General features: G+C 36.0%; 1 protein-coding gene across 1 annotated transcript in view; it reads left to right on the top strand.

Annotated features, from left to right (window-relative positions):
- Positions 1 to 15563, top strand: part of LOC134529275 (filamin-A) — a 786080-nt gene that overhangs the window by 312834 nt on the left and 457683 nt on the right. The window contains exon 10 of the mRNA XM_063363172.1: positions 4687 to 4944. Within this exon, the coding sequence (XP_063219242.1) occupies positions 4687 to 4944 (258 nt within the window). The remainder of the gene's footprint in view (positions 1 to 4686; positions 4945 to 15563) is intronic.

The following is a 15563-nucleotide window of genomic DNA, read 5'->3' as shown; positions in this document are numbered from 1 at the left end:
AATAATCATACTGTTGCCACGGATTCCCAATGTGATGCAAAATAAATAATCCCCCTGCCCCCTTCCTACCAATCGGGTACAACGCTAATGCAGTGAGAAACCCAAAATAATACCAAATCGTGAAAATTCACTTACTATAGCACAAGTGCTTTTCAAATAGTGGTAATAAAAAATAACTGAGGGCAATGTGAAACCCATTTAGAGAAATAATTGTCATTACTTCTTTGTGTATTTTTGTTGACATATTTTTGCGTAACAAAAAATTATGTACAGCAGTGTACGGGCTTATAAAAATTACCTAAAAAAATTAAACTAACTCTTAATAGCTAAACCATTACCAAAGTTTATTGACGTACTTTGGTGTGCCACAGACTTCATGATTTATTACTGTTGCGAAAATGTGTGTCGAGACGACTCGTTAATGAGAAAAATAAAAAAAATAAAGTTATTGAAGGCGACTCCACAATAGTAGTAATTAAGTAAAAACTGTTTCAGGGGAAGGCAGAAGCAAGTTGTGTAGTTTTTGCTGCAGCTTGGGCTAAAAAGGTTAAGTTCAAATAATTGGAAATTCACCAACTTTTCTGATGACATTCGGCTAGTGTAGCGCTCCTGTCAGCACCCCACACCCACCTCCTTCACACTTTAGACCAGCAGGTGTCCGAAGGAGGAATTACACTGAGCGCACAGCCTACACAGTTTAATGCACGAGCCAGGGCGTGCTTACCTTGCACGCACAATCTTGTGCACCAATAATCTCATGGTTCAGACATGAAGAAAATTGCCAAAAGTTGTTAAAATAGTGAAGTCTCAACCAAACTAAACTGCAAAAAATACTTAGATGCGCGGAAAGCCATGTGTAGTTCCGTGCTACGAGCTGGACAAGATTGGAAACACAATTAATAGCTTATTCAAAAGTTAAAACACAGCAGTCTGTCTTGACGAAATTAGGGGCCATATATAGGAGCCATCTTACTTTTCAAGTTGCGGGTCTCACAGCAGAGTGCAGATGTCGAACACAATGTCATTTTGGCTTACTTTGCAACCCAGCCCCAGTGGTGCCTTGCAAAGTAGCCACAGAAGTATCTTTCCCAGATGTGTTGCCTTTACCAGGTGTCAAGCAGAACTATCCTCATGCTGCAATGAAAACTCAACTCCAGGGCATTGCTCATGCATGGCGTGCACCATTCGCACGTCCCAATAGCACACACTGAAATTATGGTATGGGTCACAGTACTGGTCGCACACACACACGCACAGTAGTGCAATTTACGGTACACTATGTCCCTAAATGGTACCACACAGCGAACTAAATAAAGTACTATAAAATTATATTGCAAAAAGTGTATTAGCTAAAATAATTTTACGTAATAGCAAGGCACAGTATATATGATTTTTTAACAAAGAATTTATTCACTTTAGATTACATGATACAAAGTCTTACGCCAGAGTGAAAATTACTAGGTGAAATAAAAATAAATTAGAAAAAAAGAACACAGACACACCTCAAAATCTAAAAAAAAAATTCTATTTCACAATTCTTTTTAGCTAGAAAAAAATATCTAATTCATCTTATATCATGGAATTTTTTGCAGTATGTTGCAAAATTCCAAGGTACCCATATGTAAGCATATATTAAATAAATTTTCCAAAGTATAGCCACTAATATATACACGCATGCACACATGAGAAACACATACTTTACACTTTCCTGTTTACACTTTCGGAAGTATACTTATCTTCCTAAATTTTTTCTTTAATGTACGTAAATTCCCCTGTTTTCATTTACTTTTACATGAATGTCCTAAATCTCTTCTGTTCTCTACATCCTGGCCGACAAATTCAATGTTTTCTTTTAACATGCTAATTTCCCTTTTATGTGTTTCAACATCTGCCTGTACTTTCGTAATCTGCAAATCCCCTACTTCAAGTGTTTGTGTACATGTAGAAATTTGACTTTTTATGTCAGTGCTGATGTTATCGATGTGAGTTTTTACTTTTTGTAGCTCTTTTGCTTTACCTGTGTTATCTACTTTCCTCTCACCTGCAAAATTTCTTATCGAATTTCACTTTGACTTTATTCACGTGTTTAGGTTATATGTTCCAATTTCTGTATGAGTTTATATTGTTCTTGTGTTATTATTTCAATTTTACTTCCTAATTATGACTGTCCATGTTAAAATTTAAGAGTAAGATCCTGCAAGTTTTGTGTAATTTTGCTGCCCAAATCCTTTTTTTAGATTTTGTTCCAAATTTTGTAAATTCTGTGTCATTTCCTATCTGATTTCTTGTTGATTCCATGACATGTTGTGCTGCTCATGTTTGATCTGTTTCATTTCCTGTTTAAGTTCTGTGTCATACTTTGCATCATTCCCATCAATATTTGAAACAATGTGTCTGAACCCCCATGACCTCCAAATTAAAAATTTTTTTCAGAGTGTTCCGAGAAATGCCACATTTACTGATTTTTCCTTTAACAAGGAAAATCTCTTGCTTCATGTTCAAGGTTCATACTGGACACATTTTCATTATTTTCCAATTTTTATGAAAAACCCAGAAAATCTCCTACCTGTGAATTATCGGTACCTACTCATTTTAAAATCGAAGAATTTTACCAATATTTAACTGAATGTTCACACTTACCCTATCATATTTTTAACATGACAATAAATTAAACATTACAATCAATTTTACAAATTTAGACTAATATTCAACCTTGTTTGACATGCTGTTTTCAGAGATCAGTCCCTCGTTGTCCCAGAGAGCGATGTTCTACGAAATTCTGTATAGACAATGTTCATGTCCCGTGATTGGACGTCCACGTACCGGTAAACTAGATACAACTGAATCTTGGTGTCTCGCCAACACTACTCCCTGATGTGTAGAAATCTCGCAGATGCTCGTAGCTTGTTTGAACTGCTTAGTCATTCAGCAACATGGCATCACTTTCAATCTCTGACATTTTCACACTATTTCGAAATGTTTTCTCTCACAGACTGTTTTTCTCTTCAGGATGTGTGGAAAAATGAACTACGATAATTTGGGCCAGCCAATTGTAACAAGTCCTAATCGTGCGTGGCTAAGATGACAACTGTTCCTTCTCAGCGACTGTTGTAGGTAGTGGGGTGTGAAATTCTGTTAATGGTTATGTAATTATTCAAAGAATTTTACTCTTGACATTTAAATGAGTTTCACTGAATATTTAAATTCTTCTTAGAATAACAAACTTACATATTCTTTACAAAATATTTTGCAGAATACACTCATTTTTGCTGATCATTACTCACTGTTCTGTTCCTTCATGTAATAATGTCCCTAGCGACTTCAACGTCTAGGTACAAAAGTACATGGGAAATAAATCCCGGTGGACAAGCCGACCACCCGGGCTTACGCCATATGTCTAGGGCCTACTAATTCTAATTAAACGTCTGAAAATCTATGAAAAAACGATGGTGGATACTTAACTGTGGCATGGCCCAGATGTGAAATTGTTTGCCCTTACAATGTTATACATAATATGTTTGCGAGTCACCGGCCCTGCACGTCCTTTCGGCACATTATTTGAACGACTGACGAAACTCAGCACATCACACAGCTTAAAGAAAAATCTACTTAGTTGTGGACTTCCCTGAAAAGCTGCCTTGCTATTCGCTAGAAGACTTATTCTTACAACTACTATTCAGTCCTTTCACGCTCAGTGTACCTTCCTTCAGTTCTGTCACATGTCTCTTGTCTTTCTCTTACACCTCTGTCTCTTTCTAATCTAATACAAAATTCAGGGAATCCCCAGTCCTGGTGAACGTCTCTCTCTCTTACCAAGGATGTGATAAATTATCATCTATTATTTCGGTGCTGCTGTGTCGCTGCACATTTTTCTTTCTTTTACCAGACCTATTATCACACAATCCAAACACGTTACTATCACAATATGAACCACATAAGTAATGACATTTATATTAAAAACACTTAAGAAAATAAAGTATTAAATATAGGTATACTTACATACATAATATATCCACCCAAATGAAAAAGCAGTAAAACTGTAATTAAAAGGATTATCTCAATAAAATAATTAAATATCAATATTCATTACAAGGATATTACTAATAATAAAAGGCAGGTATAAATATGTTCATTGTGACCTGGAACTTACATAATTTGCTGATTCCTTCTGATTGACAATATATTTATTTCTTTAACAAATACTTGTAAAAACTGGAGAGGGCAGAGTCTTGCAACATTACAATCTTTACTGTGTTTTTGAGGACACCTGCATTGGGAATAATAATTTTGCTAGTTTAAATTTAGCTGAAAATATTTTGAAATAAATTTTAAAATTTAGTGAAGGCCGTTCCCAATGGTGTGCCTAAATTGCAGTGGATTTTCCCTGAGTGGGAAAGCCAGTGCACTTACACTGCAAAATAATCAGCAAAACACCTCTCTATTTAACAAACCTACTAACAACGAACATGCCATTTTTTGATTCTTTGTGATGTTATGATGTTTTACTGTGATTGTGATTTGTCATGTACAGTTATTCTTTTCTGTGATTTACTCTGTTCAACTGTAGCTTTTAGTCCTGCCGTATCATGTGTTATTTTGATGTCAAGCAATTATTTTGTACCATGTTTAAAGGATATATATATATTTTTTTTTTAAAATTCTATATACCAGATTTTATGATTTTAGGTGGAGTTAATGAGCCAGTGAAGATGCGTAAAATTGATGGCTCCACATACGAGGTTGTTTATAGCCCTCGTAAAGAGGGTCGCCATGTAGTGATGGTGACATTTTCTGGCCAAGAGATACCTCGCTCACCATTCGAGGTGAATGTTGGTCCATACAAAGAAACAATGATTAGAGCTTATGGCCCTGGTTTGGTTGGTGGTGTAGTGGGCTATCCTGCACTTTTCACTGTGGAAACAAATGGTGAAACAGGAGCATTAGGTACGTATTGTTTTGAGTCTTATAATTTTTAAAAATATTTTTTTTTTTGTTCTTATTGTCTCAATGTATTTTACGACATAAATTTTATTCTTAGTTTTTTTTCTAAATATCTATAATATACTCTCAGATGTTATGTGTGTTTTTACCATAACTATAAATAATGATATAATGAAACTGTATAAAGGAAGAATGAACTGTTAATGTTTTGTTAGGATGAAATTATGGTGGTAATTAAATGGTTTCTATTGGGCTGTTGTAATATTTTTGGCCAGTAATAAAAATAATATGTACAAACAAGTTAATTGTATACAATATGCATTTTACTTTTTTAGACTAGTGTAACTATAAGCTGACACTATTAAAAAAATACATTATGTATAAAACAATGCTATACACAAGGCATTTGCAATTCCCTGATTTTTTGGTCTCAGTTTTGGTTCTTTAAAGTAACTGACCCAAAATTGACTTTCTAATCTTTGGTTTCAGTTCTGGGTATTTTTTGTAAGTTTCTGTTACCTAACGAGTAAAAGATAAACAAACATTCTTTCAATTTATTACGATGGAATGACGCACGGAAATTGTATTTAATATAGTATTGTCTACAGTGAATTTGGGGAGAGATAGGAACCGAAAGACACCATCTTAGTGTCAAAATTTGTTTGTTTGTTATTACATTCAGCTAATTTTTGTCTTTGTAAATAGAATTTCTGAAGTTCATAGTGACTTCCTGCTATAAACATTTTTTCGTGTGATCTCTAATTTAAAAATTAACAAAGAAGAAATTTCAAATAATAATAATGAAGCAAACTGTTATGGCACTAACGGTGTTAAAACAATATGGTATCTTTCAGTTCCTCTCATATATTGATGGTACTTTTTTTCCCTGTTGGAATGTTATGATTTCTGGCTGTTTGTACATTAAAGGCCAATCACAATAAAACATTGCATACAAGTTATATATATAGCCTTATAATGTAAATTACTTTAAAACTGTTGACTATAAAGAACAAATTACATTTGAATTGTAAGAAAAATATATAAATAAGTACCAAAAATGCTGAATCAGAAAATTAAAATGTATCTTCATGGTTGGGATTATGACGCCAGCAATGATTGGCCTACCTATTTCTAGGTTTGTCATTAGCAAAAAAAACTTATAAATAAGTATTAGGCTAATGCAAATAGTGTACTGCTCTTTTAAGTTTTTTTAATTGTTTTTAACAACCAAATAATGACCCAGTTATCCTCATTCATTTTTAATGTAGCCATGTTTATTTTTTCTTTCTAAAAACTGAAAATGGAACAGAGAAATGAAGTTCTTGATGTAAAACCGAACTGGAACCAAACGGACCAATAAAAATCAGAACTGCATAGTCCTACTATACACACATACTACAGATGTCTCAGTGAGAAGTGTTAGCATGGAAGGTCCAATATTTTCAGCCCAGCTATGTTTACATTTGATAGCCACAGAAAAGATTAATGTCCTTTTTTTATAACACCCTTTTTGATTTCCAAATGTAAGATTTTGAAGCAAAAATGGTTTTACTTAAAACAACTTTTTTCTTTAATAAAAAGTATACATTTTCATTTTGTAAGAAGTTTGTTTCATAGTACATGTTTGACCAATCGATCATTTTATCTTTAAGAAAAGTGTAATTTTGAAATAAAATATATTTTAATCAGCAGGTAACCATAAATAAATCAGTTAGCAAATGTATGTTTTAAATCAGTATCAGTGTAAGTATATTGAAATCAGTTTACTAAGTGGTGCATAATCATAGGGAATACAATTAATTTATGTATAAATTTATTTTATAAATTTGACATAAAAGTCATACATCATATGTAGTAGGTTCAAGGATAAAACTTTAAAGAAAATAAAATTCTCATGCTATATTTTTGTGTTCTTTTATTTTTTTATATTTTTTTTATGTAATGATGTTACTTGAATTTTGATTCAATGTAATTAAATAAGTTGTAGTTTTGTAATATGTGAGGTAGAGTCATGCGAGTATAGGCTTTTTAGGTCGAGTCGAGTTCGAGCGAGTATTCAAGAAATGTTTCAAGTTCGAGTTGAATTCGAGTCGAGTAGTAAAATCCATAAATATCCATTATTTATGAATAACTGTCATGTTTAAAGACCAGCAAATATCAAGGCCCTATACAAATCTCGGGTGTAAGGATTCTCAATGCAGCAAATATTTTCATGGTCTTTAATAATTTTTTTTCTTTGAAAATGGAGAGTAGTGTAGGATAGCCGGTCCGGCGCCTGGCTTCTGGCTGTGGTGCCGGGAGCCGGTCCGCCATATTGGATTGTGTCGTCACGACGGCCATCTTGGATGAGCGTAACGGGACACAGCGTAATGGGACAAGTAGTACCGTGACCATGACCTTGACTTCAGTGGCCATATTGGATCCGCCATCTTTAAATCGAGCGCCCCACTCATTATGATGAAATTTTAGTCTCTGTCGCCATATTGATTTTTTTCTGTTCCGCTGCAGGCCGCCATCTTGGATACCGTCGACTTTGTTTCTGTCGTTTGTTCCTAGAGAGCGCCAGCATCGCTCTGTATCATCACATAATATCGATGTTCCATTACCTACCATAGCTATTATGAACCTTATCAACATTTTAAATTTAATTTTTTATGAAAAATATATTGGAAACGCTGTGATTCGAACCATCGCAGCTCTGATCTCTAGGTTGGAAAACATACGCCTTTAACCGCTCGGCCATCGAGACATTTACCAGACTGAAAATTAAATATGGTATATATAAAAATAACATGCATATTTGGACTTGTAATTTTTTTAAATTTAAAGTAATAATAGCACCACATGTTCGAGACAGAACCACCATCTTGTATTAAGATGTAACTGTTGCAATTATCGTTATGGTCGCCATCTTGAAAATCCGTAATTTTTATGCTAGAGATGCGGGAAAAAGTTCAAAATTCATTAAATAAATTGACAATAAATATAATGATTGATTATATCGATTCCCGTCCTTGGTTCAAAACCGGTGAGGGCAAAAAATAGAAAAAACATCTGATCCTTCCTCCACAGAAGCCACCTACAGACTGATCTACCGTCACCAATACCAAGGTTCATATATCGTCAGCTGATATGACGTCATGTCCGCCATCTTGTCTTCATCCACTGGAGACCACCATCTTGTTTTCGTCTGATAGTGTGTGCTGATACCATGTTAGTATAATTATCTGGTCACCACACCCTTGACCTTGAAATTTGATTTTGACCTTGATATTTGACCTTGACCTTGAACTTTGACCTTGACCTTGAACTTTGACATTGATCTTGATCTTTGACCTTGACCTTGAAATTTGACCTTGACCTTGTCGACCATCATGGATCCGACATTTTATGTTCAGTACATGCTACCAGGAGCTACCACCTGCTGGAGTACACCATCTTGTGTGTGTACTCGTATTATAGAGTACATTTCCATCTGGATAATTTTATTCTGACCCGCTACAGTGCAGTAATCATTTATTACCGAGGAGCCCCCCGCCATCTTGAAATAATGTAATAATGTAGCTAGAAAAGCTGGAAAAAATCCAAAATTTATCAAAAAAATGACTCATTAACTTACATATCGATTTGATCCGCTCCAGTCCTTGGTCCGATACTCGATCGATGCAATAAAGTTTAATTTTATGAAAAAATAATAATTTGAATAAACCACGTTCAACATTCTTAAAGAGACTTTAAATCCTCTACTACCATCATCCTATCAGACATCAAGACTACCATATTGGAAATTCGTAATTGTAATGCTAGAGATTCGGGAAAAAGTTCAAAATTCATTAAATAAATTTGTAATTTATATACCGATTGATTAGATCGACTAAGGTCCTTGGTTCGATCCCCGGCCGATACAAAACAACTTTAATTATAAAAAAGTACCAGAAAAGTGTAAGGTTCGAGAAATAAAACACCACAAAATCTTTTACACAATTTCTATCCTACTACAGAATCACTTGCGAAAGCCAGCAATCTCATAAACATTTAGCCCTGCATAGACGTGCAACGACTACTTCTTAGCTCCAATAGCTCCAATAGCTCCAAATGCTCCAAATGGCTCCAACAGCTCCAAATGGCTCCAAATGCTCTAAACGGCCTCCAAATGGCTCCAAATGGCTCCAATTGCTCCAACAGCTCCATCTTCAATTGGTTCCAACTGATTCCAATTACTTTTCTTATCCAACTTTGCATGATTACTAACATGTCTTTATCAGTATACATTTTGACCGGCAGTGGTAACGTATTTTGCACCTTTAAGTTATAAGTTTTATTTAGAAACCAGATTTCGATAAATGGTAGATACCATTTGGAAAGAAAATATATTAATTTATCTTCAAGTTTATACACATACATTTAATTTAAGCCATTATCGTATGTAGCCAGCTTCCCTCAGTTCTTTGAGTATGAAGGATATTTCTTTAATGTTCGAATAGTTTCCTCTACGAACAGATGCCACCAACAGTCTTAGCCGGTCAGCCAATATGTTTGGATCTTTCCATGATGTGTAATCAATCTCTTCTACCACCATCTTCCTTGCACATTTATAATAAATATTATGATCTCTGGTGTCTTCCGTTTTACCACCAACCTCAGGGTAACTTTCATTTTTGAGACAGTGATCATCACAAGCTTGATCAGATTTATTTAATATATCATGTCGTTTCCATCGTTTCGGTCTCAGGACACCGCCACATTCTTTGATCTTGTCAGCTTTAGGTGCTTCATCATAGTCTATGTCTTTGTCAACAGTCTCAGAGTCACTGTAACAATCACCGTAGAAGGAATCGTCTTCACCCAATTTACCGTAATAATTCGATGTTGATGATGTCGATGTGTCTTCATCGTCTTCATGCTTCCTTTTTAGGAGTCCATCATTTCTACAAAGTAGGAAAGATCTACTTGAATTCGGCTGGAATATATTCTCACTTTTCACGTTAAGGATTCTTCCATTGTCTTCATTCTTGCGTAAATCATCAACCTCCTTCAATTTAAGTTCTTTGTCGAGATCGGAAGAGCCAAGAAAATTATTGTCGTAATGCAGATCACTCTTCCTTAGTCTAGTAGATTCATTGTTGTCCTCTAGCTTGTACGCAGGCTTGGCGTTACAAGTTCTGCCATGTCTTTTTAGGCTCTCTCTCCGCGTAAACGACTTGCTACATCGAACACAACTTATCATATTGCGCAGTGGATTTTTAACACAGTCATTCTTCTCGTGTTGTCTTTTATTCTTTCTCAAGATAAACTCTTTGCTGCAAAACTTACACCTATGTTCTTTCGATACAGCGCCAGATCCCAAATCGGAATTCATATTAGTTACTGAGACTAATGCCAGATACCAATTGAGTGTTTTTAATTAGATCCATTACTTAAATAGAATTTTTTTCATATTTCATCAGCGAGAATAAATATATCTCATGCAAAAGTACTTTATGCATGTAGTTCTGCTTTTCAACAACAGATGTCGCCACATGTTGCTTGCAGGTAAATAATATTTAGTTATTTTATGCGGGATACGGGATGCTCACTAACGATCGCAAAAGAAGGATGGCTTCGCTAGACTCCAAGGAGAAGGAAGTCCGTCCTTCCTGTTAGTGCTGCCTTTTCGTTGTCTGTGCTTCCAAATGTTCTGCCTTTTCGTTGTCGGTGCTTCCAAATGTGCTGCCTTTTCGTTGTCGGTGCTTCCAAATGTGCTGCCTTTTCGTTGTCGGTGCTTCCAAATGTGCTGCCTTTTCATTGTCGGTGCTTCCAAATGTGCTGCCTTTTCGTTGTCGGTGCTTCCAAATGTGCTGCCTTTTCGTTGTCGGTGCTTCCAAATGTGCTGCCTTTTCGTTGTCGGTGCTTCCAAATGTGCTGCCTTTTTTTGATTGTGCTTCCAAATGTGCTGCCTTTTTGTTGTCGGTGCTTCCAAATGTGCTGTCTTTTCGTTGTCGGTGCTTCCAAATGTGCTGCCTTTTCGTTGTCAGTGCTTCCAAATGTGCTGCCTTTTCGTTGACAGTGCTTCCAAATGTGCTGCCTTTTCGTTGATGGTCCTTCTATTTTTAATGTTGTTTTGACTCTAGTATTATTGTAGATGGTTCTTGATTTGACTAGCGTATTATTCCATACGGTGCATGTATATAAGCGAGTCCTAGACAGCAGGATGCTCAGTTTGTTACTGACGTCGGTGGTGTAAGGATCACCTAGTTTGTTTAATCTGGTGCATAAATCGTGTCAATTAGCTGTTCTTGAGACCTCGATGGCATCTTTACCGTCTTTAACGTCGAACTCGATGGAGGTTGTACCATCGACTACGGGAACCTTGACGACAGCTACGACGGAGAAGGTGCAGATCCCGTTGGCAACGTCGACGTCAACACTGGAGAAGACTTCAACAGTCGAGATACCACCAGCAGAAGAGACTTTAATGTCGGTAGTGCTGGCTGTACAGGAAACCTCGCCGAACGCTGTTTCGCCCTCGATGGAGACTTCAATGGATGGTGAATCGACAACAATTAACGAACATCGATGTCGTTTCTGCAACAAGATTTTCTCAAACAGCAGCTATGCTCGTCGACAAGAGAAGAGAGAATGTGCTAAGAATCCTCCTCGCAACATGATTGGTTGTGAGAAGTGTCATAAGCAGTTTTCCAGAAAAGATAATATGAAAACGCACTTGAAGACATATAAAGGCGCTGCTGTGCGGCAGAAAGTAAAGGTTTCTATACAACAACCTTGTATTGATGTTCATAAGAGTATGCCTGGAAATTGTACTACTGTTGCAATGCCAGTATCTGGAACAGGTCTGAAAGGCTCGACTTCATCACCACGGTATCCTTGCAGCTACTGTGATACGTCGTTCGCATTTTCCCATGATGCACGAAGACATGAGAGGAGTAAATGCAAGAAGAATCCTTCTCGCATGAAGTTTCGCTGTGATGAGTGCCTTAAATGGTTTACTTGAATTGACAGTTTGCGACATCATGCAAAAAAATGTAAAGGTTAAGTCTGTGCGCCTACTGCTGAACTACCTGTAGAAAGTTCGACTCCTCGGTATAGATTGGTGACTCGTGAGCGTACAAGCAAAAGAAGCATTGTGCAGCAACCGATTGCTATGACGTCTGAACATGAAAATAAACCTGAGACTGTTCGGTGCATTACAAGTAAACGATAATGGCTTCTACTTGGTGCAGTCTGCATTTCGTGGAACATTGAAAGGCTACTATTATCCTAGTACGTTAAGCGAGTCGAAGGACATTTGTAATTTTCTTGATGATATCAGACAGGACATAATCAATCAGCTTACTGATGACGTAGCAACAAACGGACCTTTGAAATATAACTTGTGGTTGGACTGTATATATTGAAAGCTGTATCCGTTCGATGATATAGTGAAGAAGTGTGCATTCAAGACATCGGCTGCAGTAATTTACAGTTCTAACGATGTCAAGCAAACTGTTAAAAACGGTATCCAGAAACTCTGTCAAGAAGAGGAGGACTATGTCTGTAAAGGTTCTGGTTGGACTCTGTCTAGTATAAACCGATTGGAGCTAAGAATTAGTCATTTCACGCCTATGTGGACCTAAATTTTTGTAGTAAAATAGAAATTATGTAATAAAATTTATTTTTTAAAAGAACTTGTGGTGTTTGATTTTTGAACCTGTCATTTTTTAGGTATTTTTACTTAAAAATTAGGATTATTTGTATCGTCCAGGGATCGAACCAAGTCTCGAATCAATCATTACTTTAATGAGTGAATTTTTTTATGAATTTTTGATTTTTTTCCGAATTTCTAGCATTGAAATTACGTAATTTCAAGATGGCTGTAGAAACAAAAAGTGCAACGGTGTTTTTTTTAAAGATTTTTATTATTTAATTAGATTGATTAAATTTTTTTATGATTTTTAAAAAAATTTTGCGAATTTCTATCTAAATAATTACGTAATTTCAAGATGGCGGGCAAATGACAAGATGGCGGGTGTCACAGTAATAATAAATGATTACTGCACTCTAGCGGGTACGAGTTACACAAACATGGTGTCAGCGCACTCTAGCAGACGATAACATGTTGATGGCTTCTAGCAGACGAGGACAAGATGGCGGACGTGACGTCATACTGCCGGATGATATATATGCTATTAACAAAGTGGTGGGGGCCAGTCTGCCTGCACCCACCACGGGGGAAGGATCGGTCGCCATTTTTATTTTTTTTGCACTCGTCGGGTTCGAACTGAGGACTCCGAGCTCAATGTCTTTAATTTATGTTTTTTGATAATTTTTTTATTAAAATTTTATTAATTGAATTTTTTATAAATTTTAAATTCTTTTCATTAAATTCGGATAGTAAATAAAGATTTTAAAGATGGCGGCCATAACGGAAATTGCAACGGTGACGACATAATCCAAGATGGCGGTCATGGTATCCTTATTCCTAGAAATGGCTTGCCGGAGGCTGTAGACATGGATGCTTAAGCCGTTTTTAGGAATTTGGGTTCTTTCTAGGGCAAAACAACTTTTGAGGATTTTCGAAATCCTAATTTTTGAATTGTGTAATTTTTTGAGATTTTTTGGCAGAATTTTTTTTCACAGAAATGGAAATTTTAGCGAATTTCGAGGAATTTGGGTGCAATTTTTGCCCAATTTTGGCAAATTTTGAGGGTCAAATGTCAAGGTCAATGTCCAAGGTCAAGGTCACAACTATCCAAGATGGCCGCCGTGACGTCAGAGCAATCGGTCATTGACCCGGCTCCGGCTCCACGCCCCGGACCCGTGTGCCCGGATGCCCTATTATATACTACTCCCACCTGGCAGTGGTTCTACTGCTTGCAAACTGCTCATTATGTAAGAAATTAAGAACCCATAAAACGAAAAAACTAACATATTTTATGCTGTTGAACTGGGTTCCAAACTTTGTAAACTATACGTGCTATGGTCACAAACCAGCGTGACCAACATACCGTATTTACCGATGTACCAATTGGCGAGCTCTCTATATCAAAATTCAACTACGTGCACGCACTCTCTGCTGTCATCAACGTAACCAAACAGTAAACACAAATGGTGCCGAGTGCCAACTAGCTCTGAATACTGGGCAGATTTTGTATCGGCCAATTTATGCATAAAGTGGTTTAACAGTTTTGAAATATTTAAAATAGTGGACTTTCCAGTTGTAAATTGAATCATTGGGCGAGTTTAAAGTGTATTATTATGACGTGATTGCATGTAACAAAATCGTACTTGAAACAGAACAAATAAATCGTTACACGTCATTCTCCGTTGTGCTCAAACTTTAACTAATGGGTTTCTTTTATTTACATGCCCAAACAAGGTTAGTTAACACGTAATTTTAAATATTTTTATACTTAGGCCTAATCAAAAAAGTCTGAAAAGACATCACTAAACTCGAACTCGACTCGTGAGTCGTGAACAGCCGTGCCGAGTCTGAGCACTAATTAAAAACTCGGCTCTAACTCAAATTTAGAGTACTCGCAGGTCTCTAATGTGAGGTGCTAAAATGTATTTTTGGTATTTTGGTTTAATCATAATTTACTATGGAATTTTTCTGTAAATATGCATTAGGGGTGTACCAATTATAAAAAAAAAACTGATAATAGAATGCAGGTTTCAATTGTTTGCATTAATCAACTGTAACAGATTATCTTCATTTTCAAACTACATACAAAATGACAAATCATTTAAAATAATGGTTTTAAAACTCTAAAAAGTATTTATGTATTGGCTTAGCAATTTAATTTGTAAGAACTATTTATAATGAAAAGTTACAATCTTACATCAGTTCTTCAATCCATAGCAACCATTATTTCCACAGAAGAATAGATTAGAAAGAGCTTATCAGCCGAGTTTGCAGAAACTGAATATTTATAAATGACCTACTAAATTTTATTGATTATGATAACCCATTGGCTATCGATATAGCCAAATAGACCAATTCAAATGTGCATCTAAATTGGTAGATCATTAATGGATTTGCATACTATATGCATATTTCTGCACACTGCAAAAATGTCTTTCAATACTGCTGTGAAAGTGTAGAAGAAAATCTGTGCAATTCCTTTTAAATGACAATATATAACCCACATAAACACTCAAACTTATTACACAAATACTGCATTGTTTTTGAAAACTGAATGAATAAATGCATGAATGTATGACTGACAATACAATGGCTTAACATATTGTCGTCATCATTGGAGACAGTGAGGAGTGATTGAGTCGAGTATGATTGGGGGAAACCAACTTGCTCATGGCTACATATGCAACATTTTAAAAAAAAATGGATCTGGGTTTGACCCTGCTGAAAATTGAACCAATTGTGTCTTTGTGAGAGGCTAGTGATGCGACAACTCGACCACTATGGCCCCTGCTGTGGAAACTGAACGCAGCACATGTTAGCATTAAATGTTGTCATTAAATCTGTATACATGGATATGGTACCTGTAAACAAAGGAAGTTGATTAAACCTGCAATGAATGAGTCATGTGCGAGTCTGTACTGTGCTTGTATTAGAGTGATGGAGTGTCTTGAACTTGATGCAGTTATGTACTCAATGCCATCCCAGTTTCCCTGTTGACTTA

The sequence above is a fragment of the Bacillus rossius genome, chromosome 2 (assembly GCF_032445375.1).
Source record: "Bacillus rossius redtenbacheri isolate Brsri chromosome 2, Brsri_v3, whole genome shotgun sequence".
NCBI classification, from domain to species: Eukaryota; Metazoa; Arthropoda; class Insecta; order Phasmatodea; family Bacillidae; genus Bacillus; species Bacillus rossius.
The sequence above is the reverse complement of the archived record's forward strand: the minus strand, read 5'-3'. Positions and strand labels throughout refer to the sequence as shown.